General features: G+C 50.7%; 1 protein-coding gene across 4 annotated transcripts in view; it reads right to left on the minus strand.

The window, feature by feature from the left end:
* The window catches only part of DLGAP4 (DLG associated protein 4), an 87,916-nt gene that overhangs the window by 23,112 nt on the left and 45,340 nt on the right, over positions 1-19,464 (minus strand). For 2 of the 4 annotated variants that reach the window (XM_040247393.1, XM_040247391.1), the window contains 3 exons: positions 10,007-10,368; positions 7,450-7,538; positions 6,491-6,903 (listed from right to left, as the gene is read on the minus strand). In XM_040247393.1, coding sequence (XP_040103327.1) covers positions 6,491-6,903; positions 7,450-7,538; positions 10,007-10,368 — 864 coding nt within the window. Of the gene's footprint in view, positions 1-6,490; positions 10,369-19,464 lie in introns of all 4 variants that reach the window. The other 2 variants (XM_040247394.1, XM_040247392.1) reach the window with 2 other exon arrangements.

A 19,464-nucleotide genomic window follows, 5' to 3' on the forward strand; every position in this document is an offset into this window, starting at 1 on the left:
TAAAGTTCATGGTTCACATTATATTTTGACTAAAAGTGCTGATCTAGATGCTCTGACCCTAGGCCACCAGGCAGGGTCAGTGGAGGATGGCATGGAATGAATGATGGTCTGTGAGCGCCCTCCTGCTGCCTAGCATCTGGGATGCCAGCAACCAGACACAGGCCCCCAAGAGAAACTAGAGGATTCTTTTCTGAAGAAGATTCTGAAGGGTTACAGGGAAAAGATACTGACATTTCAAGATCTTCTAAGCAAAGGACCAGCTTGCCACCTAGTCACGCTGGAACAGGACGCCCTTAAACTCAGACGGGCAACAAATACTCTGGTTCAGTGTCAGAAGTACCTGCCACACTGTCACCAACAGAAATCAAAGAGAATTTCATGTCGCATTACAGCGGTTACAGTTATCTCGAAATAATGCTTACTGTCATCATTACTTTAAAATTTAGTAGACAGACTGCAAAATGGTATTATTTAATGCCTTAACAAAGAAGTACATATATTATCACATCACAGGCTTATTTACTATTTTAGTAGCTATATCTTAATGTACCTGGCTTCCTTTGTTATCTTGACATGATTTTTACTGTGTGTTAGGTGTCTGCAAGCCTAGCTCTCAGAAGGCCCTGCCCACAGACCTGCTGGTTACGTCTCATTGCCTCATTGTTTTTCCGTCCTGGTTTTTGTTTTGGTTGCGCCAGGTGGTCATTGCAGCTTCTGGGCTTCTCTGATTGCAGGGTGTGGGCTTAGTTGCCGTGTGGCATGTGGGATCTTAGTTCCCAGACCAGGGATCAAACTTGAGTCCCCTGCATTGGAAGGTGGATTCTTAACCACTGGACCACCAGGGAAGTCCCTGTCCTAATTTTAATTTTTATTAAATTAATAGATATTCATAATTTTAAAAAACAAGCACAGCAATAAAAGAAAAATAGATAAATTGGATTTTATTGGAATTAAAAACTTTTGCACATCAAAGGACACTATGAAGAAAATGAAAAGGCAACCTACAAAATGGAAGAAAATATTTATAAATCATGTATCTGACAAGGGCCTATTATCCACAATATGTAAAGAACTCCTAAATTCAACCACAAAAAGACAAACAGCCCCATTAAAGAGACTATTTGAATATAGATATTTCTCCAAAGATACAAATGACCAATAAGAACACGAAAAGATGCTTAGTATCAGTCACTGCTGCTGCTGCTAAGTCGCTTCAGTTGTGTCCGACTCTGTGCGACCCCATTAATGGCAGCTCACCAGGCTCCGCCGTCCCTGGGATTCTCCCGGCAAGAACACTGGAGTGGGGTGTCATTTCCTTCTCCAATGCATGAAAGTGAAAGTGAAGTCCCTCAGTTGTGTCCGACTCTTAGCGACCCCATGGACTGCAGCCCACTAGGCTCCTCCGTCCATGGGATTTTCCAGGCAAGAGTACTGGAGTGGGGTGCCATTGCCGTCTCCAAGTATCAGTCATTAGGGAAATGTAAATCAAAATGACAACAAGATACTACTTTATACCTACACGGATGGCTATAATTTTTTTTTTTTTTAAATGGAATAACAAGTGTTAGCAAAGCTACAGTGAAACTGGAACCCTTATGCATTGCTGGTGGGAATGTAAAGTGGTGCAACTGCTATGGAAAACACTCTGGAGATTCCTCAAAAAGCTAGACACAGAATTACCATGTGGCCCAGCAATTCCACTTCTGGGTTTAAGCTCGAAAGAAGTGAAAACTGGAATGAAACAGATTCTTATATCCAGTGTTCATTGCAGCATTATTCATAGTAGCTAAAAGGTGAAAAAACCCAAATGTCTATCAACAGATGAATGGACCAAACAAATGTGGTATCAGTATTTAAATACAGTAGAATATACTATTCAGCTATAAAAAGGAATGAAGTTCTGATATGCTATGACATGGATGAACCTTGAAAACACGCCAGACACAAAAGGACAAACACTATCATTCTACTTACATGAAAGATCTAGAATAGGGAAATCCACAGAGACAGAAGGCAGATTAGAGGTTACCAGGGGCTGGGTGGAGAGGGGAATGGGGAGTTAATGGGTACAGAATCTCAATTTGAGCTGATAAAAAAGTTCTGGAAATAGATGTTGGTGATATACAACATTGTGAATATAAGTAATGCCATTGCATTACAAACTTAAAAGTGGCTAAAATGGCAGGTTTTTTACATATTTCATAGTAACAAAATGAAAAAAATTAAAGAATTACCACATGATCCAGCAATTCCATGCCCAGGTATATACTCAAAAGACTTGAACACAGGTAGTCAAACAAAATCTTGTACATGAATGTTCACAGCAGCATTATTCATAATAGTTTTATCTGCTATTATGAGTTTTATCCTGCTATTAGAGAGTTTTTATCCTGATGGTTAAATAATTATTTCATCTTTGATGTTATTACTGTATTATTACCAACATACCAGTATATTACCATGACTTTTTTTTTGCTGTTTTTATACAATTTGCTTTTGCTAACTCTAAAATTAAGTTTTATTTTATTTTTTGGCCATGCCACATGGCTTGAGGGATTCTTAGTTCGCCAATCAGGGACTGAACCTGGGACACAGCAGCAAAAGTGCTGAGTCCTAATCACTGGACTGTCAGGAAATTCTGAAGTTCTATTTTGAATTAAATCATAAAATTAAAAAACAAGAGGGACTACTAGGCTAACAATAAAATTAGCAATCTTATACTCCATCCCTTCCTACTCCTGGGTTAGTTGCTCACTTTTAATATAAATAAACAACCAAAGATTACTTGACATTCCAAGAAAGATTCCAACCGAAAAAGATACATAGAAAGAAGGATCTAAAGGAAACAGAGACAACACAGAGACACGTGAAAACTTAAATAAATATATATGTAGGTCTTAGAAAGATAGAAGATACTCTATCCACGTAACAAGGAAAAAATGTTATTAAAAAAGAACAGAGTAACAAAGTGCTGTTATACGGATGGCTCTAATAAACATTTGATGGACAGAGTGAAGTCAGGAAAACCTCCAAATCTCAATAGATTTCTCCAAAATAAGATACACAAGTAGCATATGCAAAAATGCTATACACTTTATTAGCCACCATGGAGACACAAATCAAAGTCACAACAAGGTACTACGTTACCACTGTGATGGCTATAATCAAAAAGAGCAGTAATTACAAGAGTTAGTGAGGAGGTGGAGAAATTAGAACCCTTGTGTGTGCTGCTAGTGGGAATGTTATAAACAGAGCAGTCACTATGGAAGTTCAGCAGGTTCCTCCAAAACTTAAACACAAAATAACCATGTGACCCAGTAATTCCACTTCTGGTTACATACACAAACTTGTACACAAATGTGCATAGCAGCCTTATTCACACTAGCCTAAAAGTGGAAACAATTCAAACATCCATCGACAGACAAATGTTTAAATAAAATGTAGTATAACCATAAAATGGAATATTATTCCATGATAAGGAATGAAAACCTGATACATGCTACAACATGAATGAGCCTCCAAAACATGTGGCAAGAAAAGGCAAAAGTGAGACACAAAAGTCCTGTCATATGATCATACTGTATGACTCAATTTGCATAAATGTCCAGAATATGCAAATCCACAGACAGAATTAGTGGTTGCTAAGAGACAGTGGGGCGAAGGCGATGAGGAGTGACTGCTTATAGTCATGGGGTTTCTTTTGGAGTGATGAAGATGTTCTGAATTCAGATAGTAGTGATGGTTGCACATCATTATGAGTGTACGAACTGTGCTAATGGTAACACTGTAAAGGGGTAAATTTTACAGCATGCGAATTATATCTCAATAAAGTTGTTATAGCGTGGGAAAAAAAAGAAAAAGCCTTCCAGATAGACAGACAATAAAAAGATAAGAGACAAAAAAGATGTGAGACAGAATCAACTCAGCAAACCCAGTATTTGAGTGACAGCAGTTTCAGAGAGAAGACAGAACAAGCAGAAGTGAGGGAATCATGTTTTAAAAATTAATGCAAGACTACTTCTCAGAAACAAAAGGTCTCCACATACAAGCGGCCTACTAACTACTGGCACAAAGACCCATTCCAGGACACATCATCTAGAACCTTCACAGAAGAGGTGAAGTGAAGGCTCCAACAGCTTCCGAGGACTGAGAACTGGACCGGCCTCAAACTTCTAGCCATAAGTGAAAGTGAAAGTCTTAGTTGCTCAGTCATGTCCAGCTGTTTTGTGACCCCATGGACCGCAGCCCGCCAGGCTACTCTGTCCATGGAATTCTCCAGGCAAGAAAACTGGAGGGGGTTGCCATTTCCTTCTCCAGGGGATCTTCCTGACCCTGGAGCTGAACCCACATCTTCTGCACTGCAGTCAGATTCTTTACCATCTGAACCACCAGGGAAGTCCACACTTTTTTTTTTTTTAAGTACAAGTAATGGAAGCTAAGTATAATACAGCCTCTTTAAGGTTCTAAGGGAAAGTTATTTTCAATTTTATTTAATATCTATATCTATATATATATATATATCTGCTGCTGCTGCTAAGTCACTTCAGTCATGTCCGACTCTGTGTGACTCCATAGACAGTAGCCCACCAGGCTCCCCCGTCCCTGGGATTCTCCAGGCAAGAACACTGGAGTGGGTTGCCATTTCCTTCTCCAATGCATGAAAGTGAAAAGTAAAAGTGAAGTCGCTCAGTCGTGTCCGACTCTTAGCGACCCCATGGACTGCAGCCTACCAGGCTCCTCTGCCCATGGGATTTTCCAGGCAAGAGTACTGGAGTGGGGTGCCATCGCCTTCTCTGATATATATATCTACATTTATATAAAAAATAATTGGTATTTATTATTTTCAGCTTTACACTCAGCCAAACTATATGAGGTCTGAAAAAAGACATGGGTGGTTTCCAAAAATTTATCTCCAACTGAAGGTGTGCTCCAGTAAAGTGAAGGACTAAACCCAGGAAAGTAGAAGACCACATGGTCCAAAAAGCAGGAAAGCAGCTAAGGGCAGTCCCGGGTGATCAGAAGGGAAGTCTCCGGACAGCAGCTAGCTAGCAGGCCTAGAGAACAACTTGGCCAGACCAGAGCTGGGGACAGAGGGCGCTGGGAAAAACAGGAGATCATGAGATGACCTGATACGTCTGCACACCTGGGAAACAATGTCGATGGTGGGCTGGCAGATCTCGTGGGGCATGCGAAAAAAATTACAACTAAGAGCTTAGAAAACAAAGTATACAGAAGAGGAGGCAACCATTTATTTTAGGGAAAACAAAATGTATGAGACAATGAAATCATACTACAAGGCTCTGCAGTGAACATCATTTCCATGCTCACAGTAAACAGAAATATTGGTTGTTTTTTTAACCCCAAACTGATGTAATATATGGAGGGTGGGGCACAGGAAGTGGAGGTGACAGAGCTAAATATGAACTATTATAGCAGATTTCAATACCCGTGATGATGACTAACGAGAGGAAATGAAAGGTATTCCCATTAGAAAAAAAAAAGAATGAAAGAAATATTGAAGGTAGATACCAGAAGACAGAGCAGTTGAGAGCTGAAGGTGGGGAAGGCTAAGGAAGAAGGCCAGAGGGCTGGACGGTTTCTATTAGAAGCAGTTCAGGATCTGTGCCACTGCTCTGATTTTGTAAATGCTAGTACTGTAAGAAGTTATTAGGCATACACCTCACAACAGTTCCCTGCTGTGACATCAGAGCTGGGAACTGGCCTAGAGACAGTGGGAACAGGGACTTTGCATCTTCAAGGGGTGTCTTCCTCAGGTCCTGCCCACCAGGGCTCAGTGGGATGCTCCGTCCCTTCTGGACATTCTGAGGACCTGTCCCTCCTGCCTGGTCTGTGGAGGGGAGCAAACTGGGGGCCAGAGCTCCCCTCCCCTGTAACAACCATCTGTGACTTCAGGCTCCCTACATATTCTCAGGGGAATTTTTGGAAACAGGTATGGAATAGACAGAAACCTAAGTGGGGAAGTAGATGATCTCTGTCTCACCCATTCACAGTTCCTCACACCCTGCTGAGCCCACAGTTAGATCCTTGATGCGTGGCACACAGTAGGTGCTCAATAAGGAACTGCTGAAGGTGTAATTATGGTGCCAAGTTTCTGTGCTTGGTACTTCATCAGACCTTGAACAAGCACCACTGCATCAGAGGGTAGGACTATCTCCACATTACAGGTAAGGAAACAGGCTCAGAGAAACCTGCCCAGGTCACTTCCCCAGTAAGGAAAGAGCTGAGATTCAACCCCGGGGGGTGGCTGATCCCACAGCCTGTGCAACTAGCAGCTGCTGACATAAATTCTTTCTGGAAAAAGGCTGGTTATGTAGGTGGATAGAAGGAAGAAAAGCAAGAATGAAAATAAGCGGTGGGCTCACAACTGAGCCAAGAAGAGAACTTAAAGAGACTCCCCCTGCCAAGCCCTGGAGACTTGGGGCTGGCACCCCCACCGCCCACCCCAGCACGCCGGCCTCGCAGTACCCACCTTCTTCAGAGAGGTTGTTCTCTTTGGTCTCCTTGTCCATCTGGCAGCACCAGCCCTCCAGCCGCTCTGTTTCTGCCTGGAGCAGCTTCAGGAACCAGTAGCCGTCCCGGCGGCAGGCCCCGGGCTGCGCGGGCTCTGCCGGGGAGCTGGAGGAGGTCTCCAGCCAGGGGTCGGGCGGGGGCAGCGAGGATGCCTCCAAGGCAGGGTCGCTGTTGTCTCCATAGGAGAGGTTGCGCTTGATCTGGGCAATCTTGGGGGCCTGCCGGGGGCCGGCATCGATGCTGATGGAGTTGGGGTGCGGGGTGCAGTCTGGGAGGCTCTTCTCAGAGGACTTACAGCTCGAGTCATTGGCATCCTGGGTATCCGAGTCGGTGTCCCGTCGGGAGGACATGCTGTGAGAGGGGGCACTGCTTCTGTGGGGGGCAGGGAGGGAACGGCGTGGAGGAGCGGTGGGGACAGGAAAGGGTGAGTCACCAAGAGGGTCGGAGACCAGAGGCCACCCCGACCCGGACACACGGGAGACAGAGAAACGGATGCATCGTCTGCTCACCATGCGCCTGAAGCGGGTCCCACAGCCCCGTCTCATTCTCAGCTCAGCCCCCGCCCTGCCCGCACACGCACACACGGACAAGGTCATAAGGTTGCCTGTTTACTGCAGCGGGGCCAGGAAGCCCACCAACATTGGGGGTGCTGGGCCATGACTCCGCCTGGCCTCAGTCCCCGTGGCTGATTCCTCTCAAAGAGCAAGCGCTCACCCTTGCTCATCAGCGCACCAGCCGCCCCACCCGCCCAGCCTCCCACGCCTGGACCACCGCCCGCACCCCCAACCCAGCTTGGTTCTTAGAAATCCAGCAAGGAGAAGTGGGTTAGGGAGAGCAGGAGGAGGAGGCGCGGGAGAGGTGAGAGCGGAGGGAGGGGGAGGAGAGGGGAGAGGCAGCCACCACCTCGGTGCCACTTACCGCCAGTCGTCCTCTACCTGAACCCCGATGGACTGGAATTTGGTAGCGGGACTGGGCTCCTCGTTTGGCACTGGCTGAATGCAGTCAACCTTATTGAAGGACAACGACAGCCACGGCACGGGGACAAAGACAAAAATAAAAAAACAAACACCACACTTGCTGCTGAAATTCACATTAGTGGGACGACGCAAACGGACGAGCGGACAGACGCACACGAGGCATGCGGACACTGCACGTGGGCCCAAGGCCGGACCAGGTGAAGCCGGGCACTGCTCATTTGCGCGGAGGCGGGCGGGCAGGCGGGCGGGAGGTGGGATGGGGTGGAGAGGACCGCCTTTCCCTACTCTGAGGAGGGTGCCATCACATCGATCGCTTTGGGTCCGTTGTCCTCCGAGAGGTGGGAACCGTTCCTTCTAGTCCTCTCCTTTACACGCATCAGAGAGAAGAAAAAAAAAAAGGACAACGAAAGAGAAAGAAAACACACACACACAAAGCCACAGCCGTTATCTGGTGTAGTTGAAGCCGGGCTGTCTCGAGGCAGAGGTCACTCCCCCAACCCTGCAGCTGAAGGGCAGGCTGGGGGCGCCACACGAGGGGCAAACCTTGCGCAGCACTTCTGGATTTGAAAGCTGTCACCAAGGCCACAGCCAGCCCAGTCCCTGGGCCCTAAGGGACGCCATCCCTGGGCCTCGATCACACTCAGCTGAGGTTACCTTCAGCACCAGGCAGGCCGGGGGAGCAGTAGGACCAGGGCCACGTGCAAGGCCGGCACTTTCTCTATACCAGGGATGCCCTGGGCCTACCTTTCATTCCTGGGACAGACATACGTGGCCACAGAGTAGCCAGGCCAGCCCCTCCAACACCGCTCATGAATGAGGGAGGACCCACGTTTGAGCAGTTTGAGGCACTAGGGATAGGACGAGGGTTGTTGGGACCGTCACTGGAAATTGGAAACTCTGGTCTCCTGGCTTCACAGAGGCCAGAGAGGCATCCTGGGATGGGGCTGAGTGCCAGGCACCTCCCTACCTTGGAGGGTGTAACTGCATGTCTCCTTCAGCTATAGCCAGTTCAGGAGACGCGGCATCACCGGCTCCCAAGAACTGCTTGGAGAGCTTGGATGGGGGTGGGGTGATCCGACAGAGAGAAGCCTGGATAGGCCCGAGAGCCAGAGTTCGCAGCCCCGTGTGAACCTCTGAGTGAAAGAGTCAGGGTGACTCTAACTGTCTCTCAGGTCTTCTGTAAAGATGAGAGCATCTGGTTTGGCCAAGGAGAGGGTGGGGCTGCCCAACCAAGACCAAGCTATTTTCTGTACCCCTCAGAATCCCTCCAGAGTGACGTATAGGCCAGGGGCTGAACTTATGAAGGAGATCAGAAAACATAGTCTCACGGCCAACTTTCTTGTATCCGTGGCAAAAACTGTAGCCCAGAGCTGCCTAAACTCTGCCTCCCCAAGAAGCAAGTGCAAGCAACTGGCCAGTGAGCCATCTCTGGTCATTCAGCCCTCCTTAGAGTCCCATGTTCCTTCTATAATTCTGATGCTTTGTCGTGCACTTGGCCAGGGGTGGCTGGGGAAACGGAGATCCTGTCTGATCTACGCCACCATGCACGCCACCTGGATGTCCTTGATCGGCATTTGGGTTAGGAGGGGCTCTGCCTTCCCCAAGCTCTCAGCCCACTGTAGCTGCCCTCCCCACTCCCCACCCAGAGTGTGCTTTACTTAATTAAGGACGTAGACCAGCTCTTGAAAGTTGCCAGGTGGGACCCAGGTTTCCCCTGCTCAGCTCACAGCTCAAGTACTGCTATGAGGTCATGCAGGAGGCACCGCTGTTGGGGGGAAGCTAGCGCACCGGCCCTGCTACGCGCTGTGGTCACGAGTGCACTGAGAGCCCGGCTTCCGGAGGCGTCTCCTGGCTTTGGCCCCTCGGTCCCAGGGAATTATCTGCCTGGATAGTTTCTTGAGGGAGGCGTCAGGACCGACGTCCCACTTCTCAATCTGTTGTGGGCCTGGCACCTTGAGCAACCTACCTGTCCCCAAGGCCCGAGAAGGCTCTGGGCAAAGTCCCCCTGGAGCAACCCTCAAGGCTCCAGGGCCCTGGGTCCTGGTCCCCCCGGCCCTTGGTGTCTACGCTCCACGCTGCTCCCACCACCAGGCAGGGCTGCAGCCTCCGCACCTGAGCTGACCTTGGATCAGAGAACTGTAGGGCCAGTCCTGTCTCCCACACGTCGGCTGGCAGGGCAAAGGGTGGAGTGAACAGACAGACAGAGGACAGGCAAACAGTGGACAGGAGATGGCTGGCTGAGTGTAACTACATTCACCGGGACAACCCATCGTTGGAGCAGGGACACGCGCCCACAGCTGCACGGCCCACACCGTGTTTGGGCAACCTCGAGGAAGGCATGGCTTATGGGTGGAATTTGGTTTGGCCACTTGGGGCCAACCCCCCAAAACAGACAAACCACCGTGACCCAGGAGACCTAGTGGGCCTCCACCAGATGTAATTACACGCAGGCAGGTGCGCGGTGCAGGCCGAGGACAGAGTGCGAAAGGGGCCCCTACTTGTATTCCTATAGATGACAGTTTCCTTTTGGGGACGGCCTCGGGGTGGGATTCGGAGCTGGTCAGCGTCCCTTGTTCGCTCTTCAGAGCTGCATGTTTTGGGGGTGGCTCGGGGGCCTCGGGGGCTGGGGTGACGCCGCCCCGTGTCACGCTGGGCGGGCGGGTACTGCTGTCCAGGCTGTCCGAGGAGTTGCTCAGGCCGGACTGGCTCGTCACTTCGCTCTTGTGGTCCTGGCTGTCCAGATAGGTGTCCTGGGCAGACTCGGTGCTGCTCTGGACTGTGACGGAGATGAACGGCTTTGACGTGGTGCGTGGAGGGACTGGTGGTGGGGTCTTCTTATATGCCACTAGGCATGATGAACCTGCAGATGGGTGAGAGGAGGGCAGGGGAAGGGTGAAGCCGCCAGCCCTCTGGAGTCCCTTTCAGGGCTGAGGCCCCACCTGACCCGACCCTAGCTCTGGCCTCGGTGAGGATTTCTGGAGGAGAATGGGGGTCAGACACAGCCATGACCAAGACAGACAGACCCATGCCCTGCCCATCCTCATGCTAAGCCAAGGTCAAGTCTAGTAGGGGATGCCCAGAGGGACCAACAGACCCTCCCCCTCTTAGTCCCACACAAAGGGATTATCCAGCTGGGGCACCCACAGTGACAGCAGAGGTGTGGTCAGGACAGGTAAAGAATGGTTAACCTCGCCTGTCCTCAAGCGCAGAGACCTGCCACTCCCCTTCTCGGTCTTTCCCTCCTACTCCACCTTCCCTCCACCCTGCTTCTCTGCCGGAGGCCCCCCTCCCTGTCTGGTCGAAGACCAAGGCAGCCTTCAGGGCTCAGTTATCCTTCCTCACAGGGTGCCACTCCCACCCACCACCCCACCTCATTACGTGGAAACCCCACACACCAGTCTGCCTCCCCCAAGACTCCATCACACCCAGTCAGACTGTTTCCAGCAAGACTCAGGGAACTAAGACCTGCCCTGGGTGGGAGGTAGGGTCTCAGAGTCCTGTTCCGATCCTGGCCCAGGGCTGGCTCAACTTTCGGTCTGAAACAGGAGATGCTGGTCAACTAGTAGAAGCTACTTCCTCTGAGGGGTGGGGTCACATCCAGTGGCTTTTCTCGGCATCTTAACTCCAACTGCCCATTCCCCAGGGAGGACGGAAACAGCCTCTACCGAGGTGAGGCCCACAGGGAGCAGGAGCCAGAGGAGGGGCTTTAAGCCTGGCCTTCAAGGGGCTGTCAGTCAAAGTGATGGTGACGGCCCAGTGGGAACCCTCGAAACGAGGCTCAGAGCCACCAGGGCCATGGACAAGGCACAGGAGAACCCATTCATCTGCCCCATGAGACATCAGTGCGGAAACACTAGAATGACCAAAATAAGAAACCGTGACACCACCAAATGCTGGTGAGGATGTGGAAAAATGGAATCACTCGTACATGGCTGGCGGGAACGTAAGATGATACAACCACCCTGGAAAACGATCTGGCAGTTTCTTTTAAAATGAAACATGCAAATATCATACAGCCCAATAACCACACTCTTGGGCATTTAGCCCATAGAAATGATAACATGTTCACAAAAACTTAGGCGTGCATGTTCATGGCAACTTTATGTGATATAGGCCTAAACTGGAAACAACCCGAAGTCCTTCAATGGGTGAGCGACTGCGGTGCACCCAGACCATGGGAGACCACTCAGCAACCAAAAGAAAGGAACACTGATGTAAGCAACCACTTGGATGAATCTCAAGTGAATTACGCCTCGTGAAAAAGCTATCTCAAGAGTTACGGATCACGTGATTCTATTTATAAAACATTACTGAATGACCTAATTATAGAGATGGGAACAGATTAGCAGTTTGTATGGAGACTAGGGGGAGAGAGTGATGAAGAGGCTGGAGGACTTGGTTATAAAAGGGTGACAGGGAAGACCCCAGTATGTGCGAATTGATGGGAGCTGTGTATCTTGACCATGCTGGTGGGTACAGGCACCGGCACTTGTGATGAAAGCACAGTGGATTAAAAGCACCACAGGTGATACAAGTGAAGACGGCAAAACCTGAGTAAGACTGCTGGGCTGCATCTGTGTCAGTATTCCGGCTATGACAGCAGACTGCAGTTCTGCAAGATTTCATCACTGAAGGAAACTGGGTAACGGGTACCAGGATCCTGCTGTATTATTTCCTGCAAGTGTATGCAAATTACCACTGCCTAAAAACAAAAAGCCAACTCAATGGAAAAGACCCTGATGCTGGGAAAGATTGAAGGCAGGAGGAGAAGGGGACGACAGAGGATGAGATGGTTGGATGGTATCACCGACTCGATGGACATGAGTTTGAGCAAGCTCCAGGAGATGGTGAAGGAAGGGGAAGCGTGGTGTGCTGCAGCCTGTGTGGACATAGAGAGTCAGACACGACTGAGTGACCAACAGCAACAAAAATAAAAGGTGTAATTTAGACAGTCCGCCTGTTCACCTGACAGACACATGTACTAGGCCAGGCCCGTCCTGGGGACTGGGAAAGCCAGGGGCCCCCCTCAGCAGAGCAACAGCTGTGACACGAATGCCTCAACACCAGAGGCCACCACGGAAAAGCCCCGGAGCCCAGAGCCTTGCCTCGAGCCCACCAGCCTAGGCGACCCAGCGCTCTGGGGCACTCAGCCCCTTCTCCATTCAAAATTCCCCAGCCCTGCTTGGGGAGCCCCTCAGACACACACACCTGCTACATCACTGAGGTCAGACAGCCCAGGGCCAGCACGGCTGACTGCTTTCTCGTTCTGAGGGAGACAGGCCTAGGGGTGAGCCAAAAGTTTACCACTCCCCAGCCCCTGTGGGAGACTGGACTGGTTCTCTGACCAGACCCGGGGTAATCTCCCTCAAGAGCTGACACGTAGAAGCCCGTTGAAGCCCACAACCCACAGAGCCTGGACTCACCGGGGATTTCATGATTCATTTGTTTGGTTGGCCTGAATGTCCCAAGGAAGCTTCAGTGGAGTTTTCTTCCCCAGATCAGAAGGAAGAAGCCTCAATCTGCTCAAAATGCTTAAAGGGGAACACATCCCTAAGAACATTTCCCTAAAGGGGGTGGCAGTGAGTGTGAGGACCCAGAATTGGGCTCTAAGCCTAGCTGAGGCCCTGTGATCGCAGTCAGGGTCCTTGTCCCCGACCTGTGTTGTAGGCTGACACTGGCTTGAACGAGTCACTCTGTGCAGGGACCCGCCCCACCCAGGACACAATGGTACCCTCCACAGTCAAAGGCCTGTACAGAGGGCTAACCCTCCAGTTTCTCTCTGAGGGCGTGTAGGCCAGAGTCCTGCTGATGCACCCACTCATTAGAGAGAAAGAGAAAGTGCACTAGGGAGGCCAGGCCAGATAGCCAGATGTGATAAAAGAAAAGTGTACTTATCTTGGATTTGCTATGTCTCCGGGGGCACGGGTGGTAAGTGGTGTGGCTAATGGAGTGGATTTTGAGGCCCTGGGGCCTCTGTGGGTGGGAGGCACCACTCATCTGTGAGCACTGTACGCCCCCCATCACCCCGAGCCAGGGCAGGAGGGTGGGGCCTGACTCTACAGTACAGCTCTCATTTCACAGGCATGAAATGCCAAGAAATACAGGCTGACACCTCTGCAGCCCCTTCCAGCATCCAGATGCAGCCAGTCTGTGTTCTTAACTCCTGCACTTCCTCCCACCTCGGGGCTTTTACACATGCTGTCCCTTCTGCCGGAAGGCTTCTCTCAGCTCCTCACTTCCTCCCAAAGGCCTCCCCTGACTGCTCCCTAATCTCGCATCTCTCAGGATCTCCATCAGAGCACCCGCCACATTTGTCATCTGCTCATCTCAGCATTTACTTGCCAGTGGTTACAGGCCTGATGTAGATGGGGGACTCTGTCTGTCTTGGCACAGCAGGTCGTATCCCAGGCCCACGGTGACGTCTCAAGCACAGAAAGCTCTCAATAAGTATTTGCTAAATAAGAAAAAGAACCTCACCACTACAAAAAAACCCCTCCGGTGCCGAAAATCAGGATTTAGCCATAGTGAAGGCTTCCGGCACTTTAGAACCCGAGGTTCTAGTCCCGTCCCAACTTTGGAGCCTTTTCTTCTTGGTCCCACCTTCCCACGCCAACAGCCTCACCTCCCACCCTCCCACCCCCTCAGCATACCCCTTCGAGCTTCAGAGAGCCCTCCCACCCTTTCCCAAACATGCCACACTCTTCATGCACCAAAGCCCTCTTGCACATGCATCATCTCAGGCAAAACCCCTCTGCACATCCTCCGTGTTTCCTGCCCTCCGGCCCACCCCTCCACCCCCAGCCCTTTCTGGCCCAGGCAGAGTCTGACCCTCTCCTCTGGAGCGCTCAGGCCCACGGCCAAGTCTCCGACTCAGTGTGTGTCCCATGCGTGTCGGCAGCCGGGCTCCAGTCCAAAGGGTGCCCAACCATCATCTGCCAATGAACTTTAGAGGAAGCCAAATGCCCCAAGACCCAAGGTGTTGGCGCCGGCCAAGATGTGACTGCGGCCCTCCCTGCCCTGTGTGGAGACGTTCTGTGCACCACACATGACACCAGCGTGGTGAGTGGGGCCAACTCTGTGTCCATTCTCTCTGGAAAGCTTCCAGACCTGCCCTGGGAAGCTTGGGGATCACTCCATGATCACTGGCTCCTCCAGCTGGTTCCTATGTGTATTTTTAAAGATTCTGAGAGAAGTGTCTGCTGAGCCCTAGCACTGTCTGCGTACTGCACTGCTGAGCCCTGGGGACCACGTGCCTCCCTGCCTTCACCTTGGCCCAGCCAGTCCCTCACGCCCAGGATCAGACAGAAGCCAGTTGTGCAAGGCTGCCTGGCCCCTGGCCCCAGACATCCAGCCCAGTCTCCCCGCCCCACTGTGCACAAGCCCTTGCTTCTTCTGAGAAGGAGCCCCCTTTGTCTCATTTCTGCCTTCTGCACCAAGATTTTACCCAGCAAACTCTCAGCTTGGAATAAATTTGCTTCTGCACGTTGTTTGTCTTTTTTAATGTCAAGATACAGAAGATGGCCAATCAGAGTTCAGGTGCTCAGAGGAGTGGCTGTGGTTCCCTAGCAACCTCCAGATGCTAGCCCCCCTGCAAATGCTTTGGAGGCCCAGCCCGGCCCTCAGGTCTGCTGGGGCCCAGGAACCGAGCAGGAAGCAGCCTCAACAGTGTGGGAGCCATGGCCACAAGCTCTGCAGAAGAGCCAGTGGACCCACCCGAGACCCCGTGCAAACGGGGCTGACCTCAAAGCTGAGCTCCCTTGCTGGCTCTGCCGGGCTCCAGGGAGGGCTTGTTGGAGGAAGGGCTGACTGAGAACCTGTAAGATCCCTCTTTGTCTCATGCAACGGGTCAACACGCAGCTAAACTGGGCGGCTCATTTCATATGGTAAAAACAGAAGTCAAGGTTCCCCAGCCCCTCGGCCTCCAATTCCTCTTTATTCCCCGTCTCCCTCCCCAAAGCAGAGGATGCTGGGAGAAAATCCCAGGAACAGACTGGCCTCTGAGATCCACTTTCCTGTTGACGGCCCCCGTCCCCCCTGCTCCTCCCTCCCTGTGCCAGCCTGGAACCACCTCCCTCACTGCTCCTTAGAAGAACAACATCAAACTTTAATTTCAAACACCAGCAAGAGGGACTGGCGGCACTTCTCCCCACAACATCCCTCCTGGGGAGCGAGTGCACACAGCCAGGTGCTTCCTAACTGCCTCCCCATCCTTCCTTCTCTCTTGATTGAGAGCCAGCCCCCACAGACGCCCCACACTGCTGCTCCCTGGCCCCTCACCTTCCTGTCTTACCTTTCCTGTCCCTCTTTCATGCTGATCAATGGGCCACTTAAGGAATCCAATCACACCTCTGCTTTGAAACTTTTCAGTGGTGCCACCACCCACCCAGTGGAATTGGAACAAACCCTTCAGTTGGGGGAGGGGAGCGGGGGGTGGCCTCAGGGCCTCCAGAACCTACACTGGCCTCCCACCCCAAAGTCCACAGGAGCCAAGAGGTTACCAAGGTGACACCCTGGGGAAGACAAAGCCACAAAGCTCAGGGAGTCCCAGCCCTGTCCAGAGGGGACGCACTCAGGACACACTCCTGTTGGTGTCGGTTCCAACACTAACCGCAGACCTCACTGAGCGAGCGCTCCACCTATACCCAGCCCTCATTATTAACAAGTCTGTAACGCAAGTTTGCCTATGCGCTAAGACTCATCTGTAACCTTTAAATCAACACTCGTGGGGCTTTTGTGGCCACTGGCAGAGCCCGACACGCAGGTTCCCAGCTGACACTGAACAGGGCGACCCTGTCTTTCTGTTTCAGCTCATACTGTAAACAAGCCTCCTTTTCCTGGTCTACTTAATGCTGCGCTTTCACGTTTGTGTGTTTTTGTTGCTGGTGGTGATTTCTCAGTTTGAAATGGCCCGAAGTACAGTGCTGAAGTGCAGTCCAGCGTTGTTAAGTGTAGGAAGGCTGTGACGTGCCTTATGGAGAAACTGTCTGTGTCAGACAAGCTTCCTTCAGGCATGAGTTACAGTGTTACTGGCCGAATTCCACACCGATACATCAACAATATACTAAATAGGTGCCTTTAATAGAAGCCTCGGTGTTTTCTGCTGGCAGCTGGTGGACATGCAAGGACTCTGCATTTCCCATTGGAACAATGGCTCAGGATCGCAAATTCAGTGTCTGTGAGACATTATATGTGTAAGCACTGTGAATAATAAGCATGGATTGGACTTTGGCCAAACAAATCCTCAGAACAGGTATGTGAGGTAGGTCTGTTGTTGCCCCATTTTCTAGGTGGGGCTCAGAGAAGTGCGGAGGCTCGGCTGAGCTCACCTTCCAGCCAGGCAGTATTGGGGCCAGGGCTTGAACCCACGCTGCCTGAAGTCTGACCGCTCCCCCATGCCCCGGCTACAGCACCAACTCCATGAGGGTCACATGGAGGCAACAGCCTTCAGCAGGTCAACTGCTTCACCCAGAAAGTGGGGTGTGACACCCTAAGTGCTCTAAATGGGATCCAAAGAGCTGGCAGATATGAAGATGCCTTGTAATCCTGGGGTGGTCCCTGCAATTCCAGTCACCACGGTTTCTGGATGAAGGAGAGACTGATCACTTTCTGGAGGACAGCTGGAAGACATTAAGGTTGACTGGGTCTGGCAGGACGGACCAGAGTCACTGAAGGGAAGGAAAGGCGGGGCTTTTAGGTGGAGGGGTACTCTGTGCAGAGGAGCAGGGCAGAAGAGCTCAAAGCGTGGGCAGACAGATTCGAGCAGGGCCTGGCTTGGTGAAGTGGAATTCAGGTAATTCAGCTGGTGAAATGGAGCCAGGGGGCCTGAGAGAGGGCTGCCTCCTCTCGGACAGGGTCCTTGATTTCCTGGGGCTGCCCAGACAACGGGAACAGTGCGACCTTCTTGCCCAGAGAATCCCTCACAGCCCCTCTGAATGGGCCTGCAGTTGGAGGATTCCACAGCACGCAGACATGACTGCAGCTGGAAGTGTGTTATCGCCTCCTATCTCCACGGCCTGGCACACGAGGCAGCCCTGTGTCAGGCGCCAAGGCCATCTCAAGTCCAGAGTGTCCAGATGAACCTGCGCCTCCCTCCCTCACATCAGCCTTGTTCTCCTGGAGAGGGGATCCCCTGCACTCAGTGACACGCTCCAGGAGCCTGGGGAGTCCCAGCCCCTCTTTCCCGGCCTCCCCCACAAACGCACATATCACAGAGCCAGGTTTTTCTCCATCCCATCAGCCCGGTCCAGGCTGCCACTTCCTACCCTCCTGCCTCCCTGCTTTGTCAGTGGCCCAACTCACCCAGAACCACTCTCCAGACAGTAACCCGAGGAGTTATTTAAAAGTACAAACTAAAAAAAAAAAAAAAACCCTAAAAAAATAAAAATAAAAGTACAAACTAGATTACTGCCTCCCTTTTCTCAAGTTCTGCAAAGGCTCCCTGTTCCATAACATTGCCTACTTTGGCCTGCAACAGGCACTGCCCCTTCACGCTCAGTTCCTGCACGTGCCCCTTGCTCATTCCGTTCCAGTCACGCTGCTGTTCTGCAAACACGGCAAGTGCGTGCTCACCTCAGGGCCTTTGAACCTGCTGCTCCTGTCTGTGATGCTCCCACCCTCATCTCTGCACACCTACTCCTTCTTAACCTGCTCTCATCGCTGCTGCCCACTCAGGTCTTGGCTCAGGGATCATATCCTTGATGGGTCCTCCCTGACCACCCTTGTCTACAGCTGCTATTCTTGCTCTGAGGACCTTGTTGGTTTTATCAGGCACTGATCAACCTACTGGTTCACTTGTCTTCTGTCCCTCTCCTCGACCAGATACACATCCTGGGTATCTAACATAGCTTCCTGAGAGTGTGTGTATGTGTTAGTCACTCAGTTGTGTCTGACTCTTTGTGAGCCCATGGACTGTAGCCTGCCAGGCTCCTCTGTCCGTGGGATCCTCCAGGCAAGGATCCTGGAGTGGATTGCCATTTCCTTCTCCAGGGGATCTTCCTGACCCAGCGATTGAACCCAGGTCTCCTGCATTGCAGGCAGACACTTTACAGACTGACCCTGAATATTTTATAGAATTAAGATGCTTTCCAAAAAAAAAAAAAAAAAAAGATGCTTTCCCAGGACCAAGCCCAACACAGGGCTGGGCTCAGTAAATATTTATTGAATGATTGAACAAACCCGTTTGACAGCTGGATAGACTGAGGCTCAGGGAAGAATGATTTATTCCTGACTTGGAGCTAGAATCTAATGCCCAGGGCAAACACTCTGAAAAACTCCTTGTGAACTGGTACAGACACTATGGATAATAATATGGTAGTTCCTTAAAATACTAAAAATAAGAGCTACCATATGACCCTGCAATACCACTCTTGGGCATACGTCTGGAGAAAACCATGCCCTGAAAGGATACGTGCACCTCAGAGTTCACCGGAGCACTGTTTGCAACAGCCAAGACACCGAAGCAACCTAAATGTCCACTGACGGAGGAATGGATCAAGAAGACGTGGTGCATACATGCAATGGGATATTACACAGCTATTAAAAAGAACGAAATAATGTCATTTGCAGCAACATAGATAGACCTAGAGATTCTCACAGTGAGTGCAGTGAGTCATTCAGACAAAGAAGGGGAGATATTGCATGATATCCCTTACAGGCAGAATCTAAAAAGAAAATGACAAAAAAGAACTTATTTACAAAACAGAAACAGACTCACAAACTTAGAGAATGAACTTAGGGTTGCCAAGGGGTAGAGATAAGAGGGAAGGGATATTTGGGTAGTTTGGGATAGACATGTACACACTGCTATATTTAAAATAGATAAACAACAAGGACCTACTATATAGCACATGGAACTCTGCTCATGTTATGTGGCAGCCTGGATGGGAGGGGAGTTTGGGGGAGAATGGATACATGTGTATGTATGGCCGAGTCCCTTCACTGTTCACCTGAAACTATC

Source organism: Oryx dammah, unplaced genomic scaffold (genome assembly GCF_014754425.2).
Source record: "Oryx dammah isolate SB20612 unplaced genomic scaffold, SCBI_Odam_1.1 HiC_scaffold_10, whole genome shotgun sequence".
Taxonomy (NCBI): domain Eukaryota; kingdom Metazoa; phylum Chordata; class Mammalia; order Artiodactyla; family Bovidae; genus Oryx; species Oryx dammah.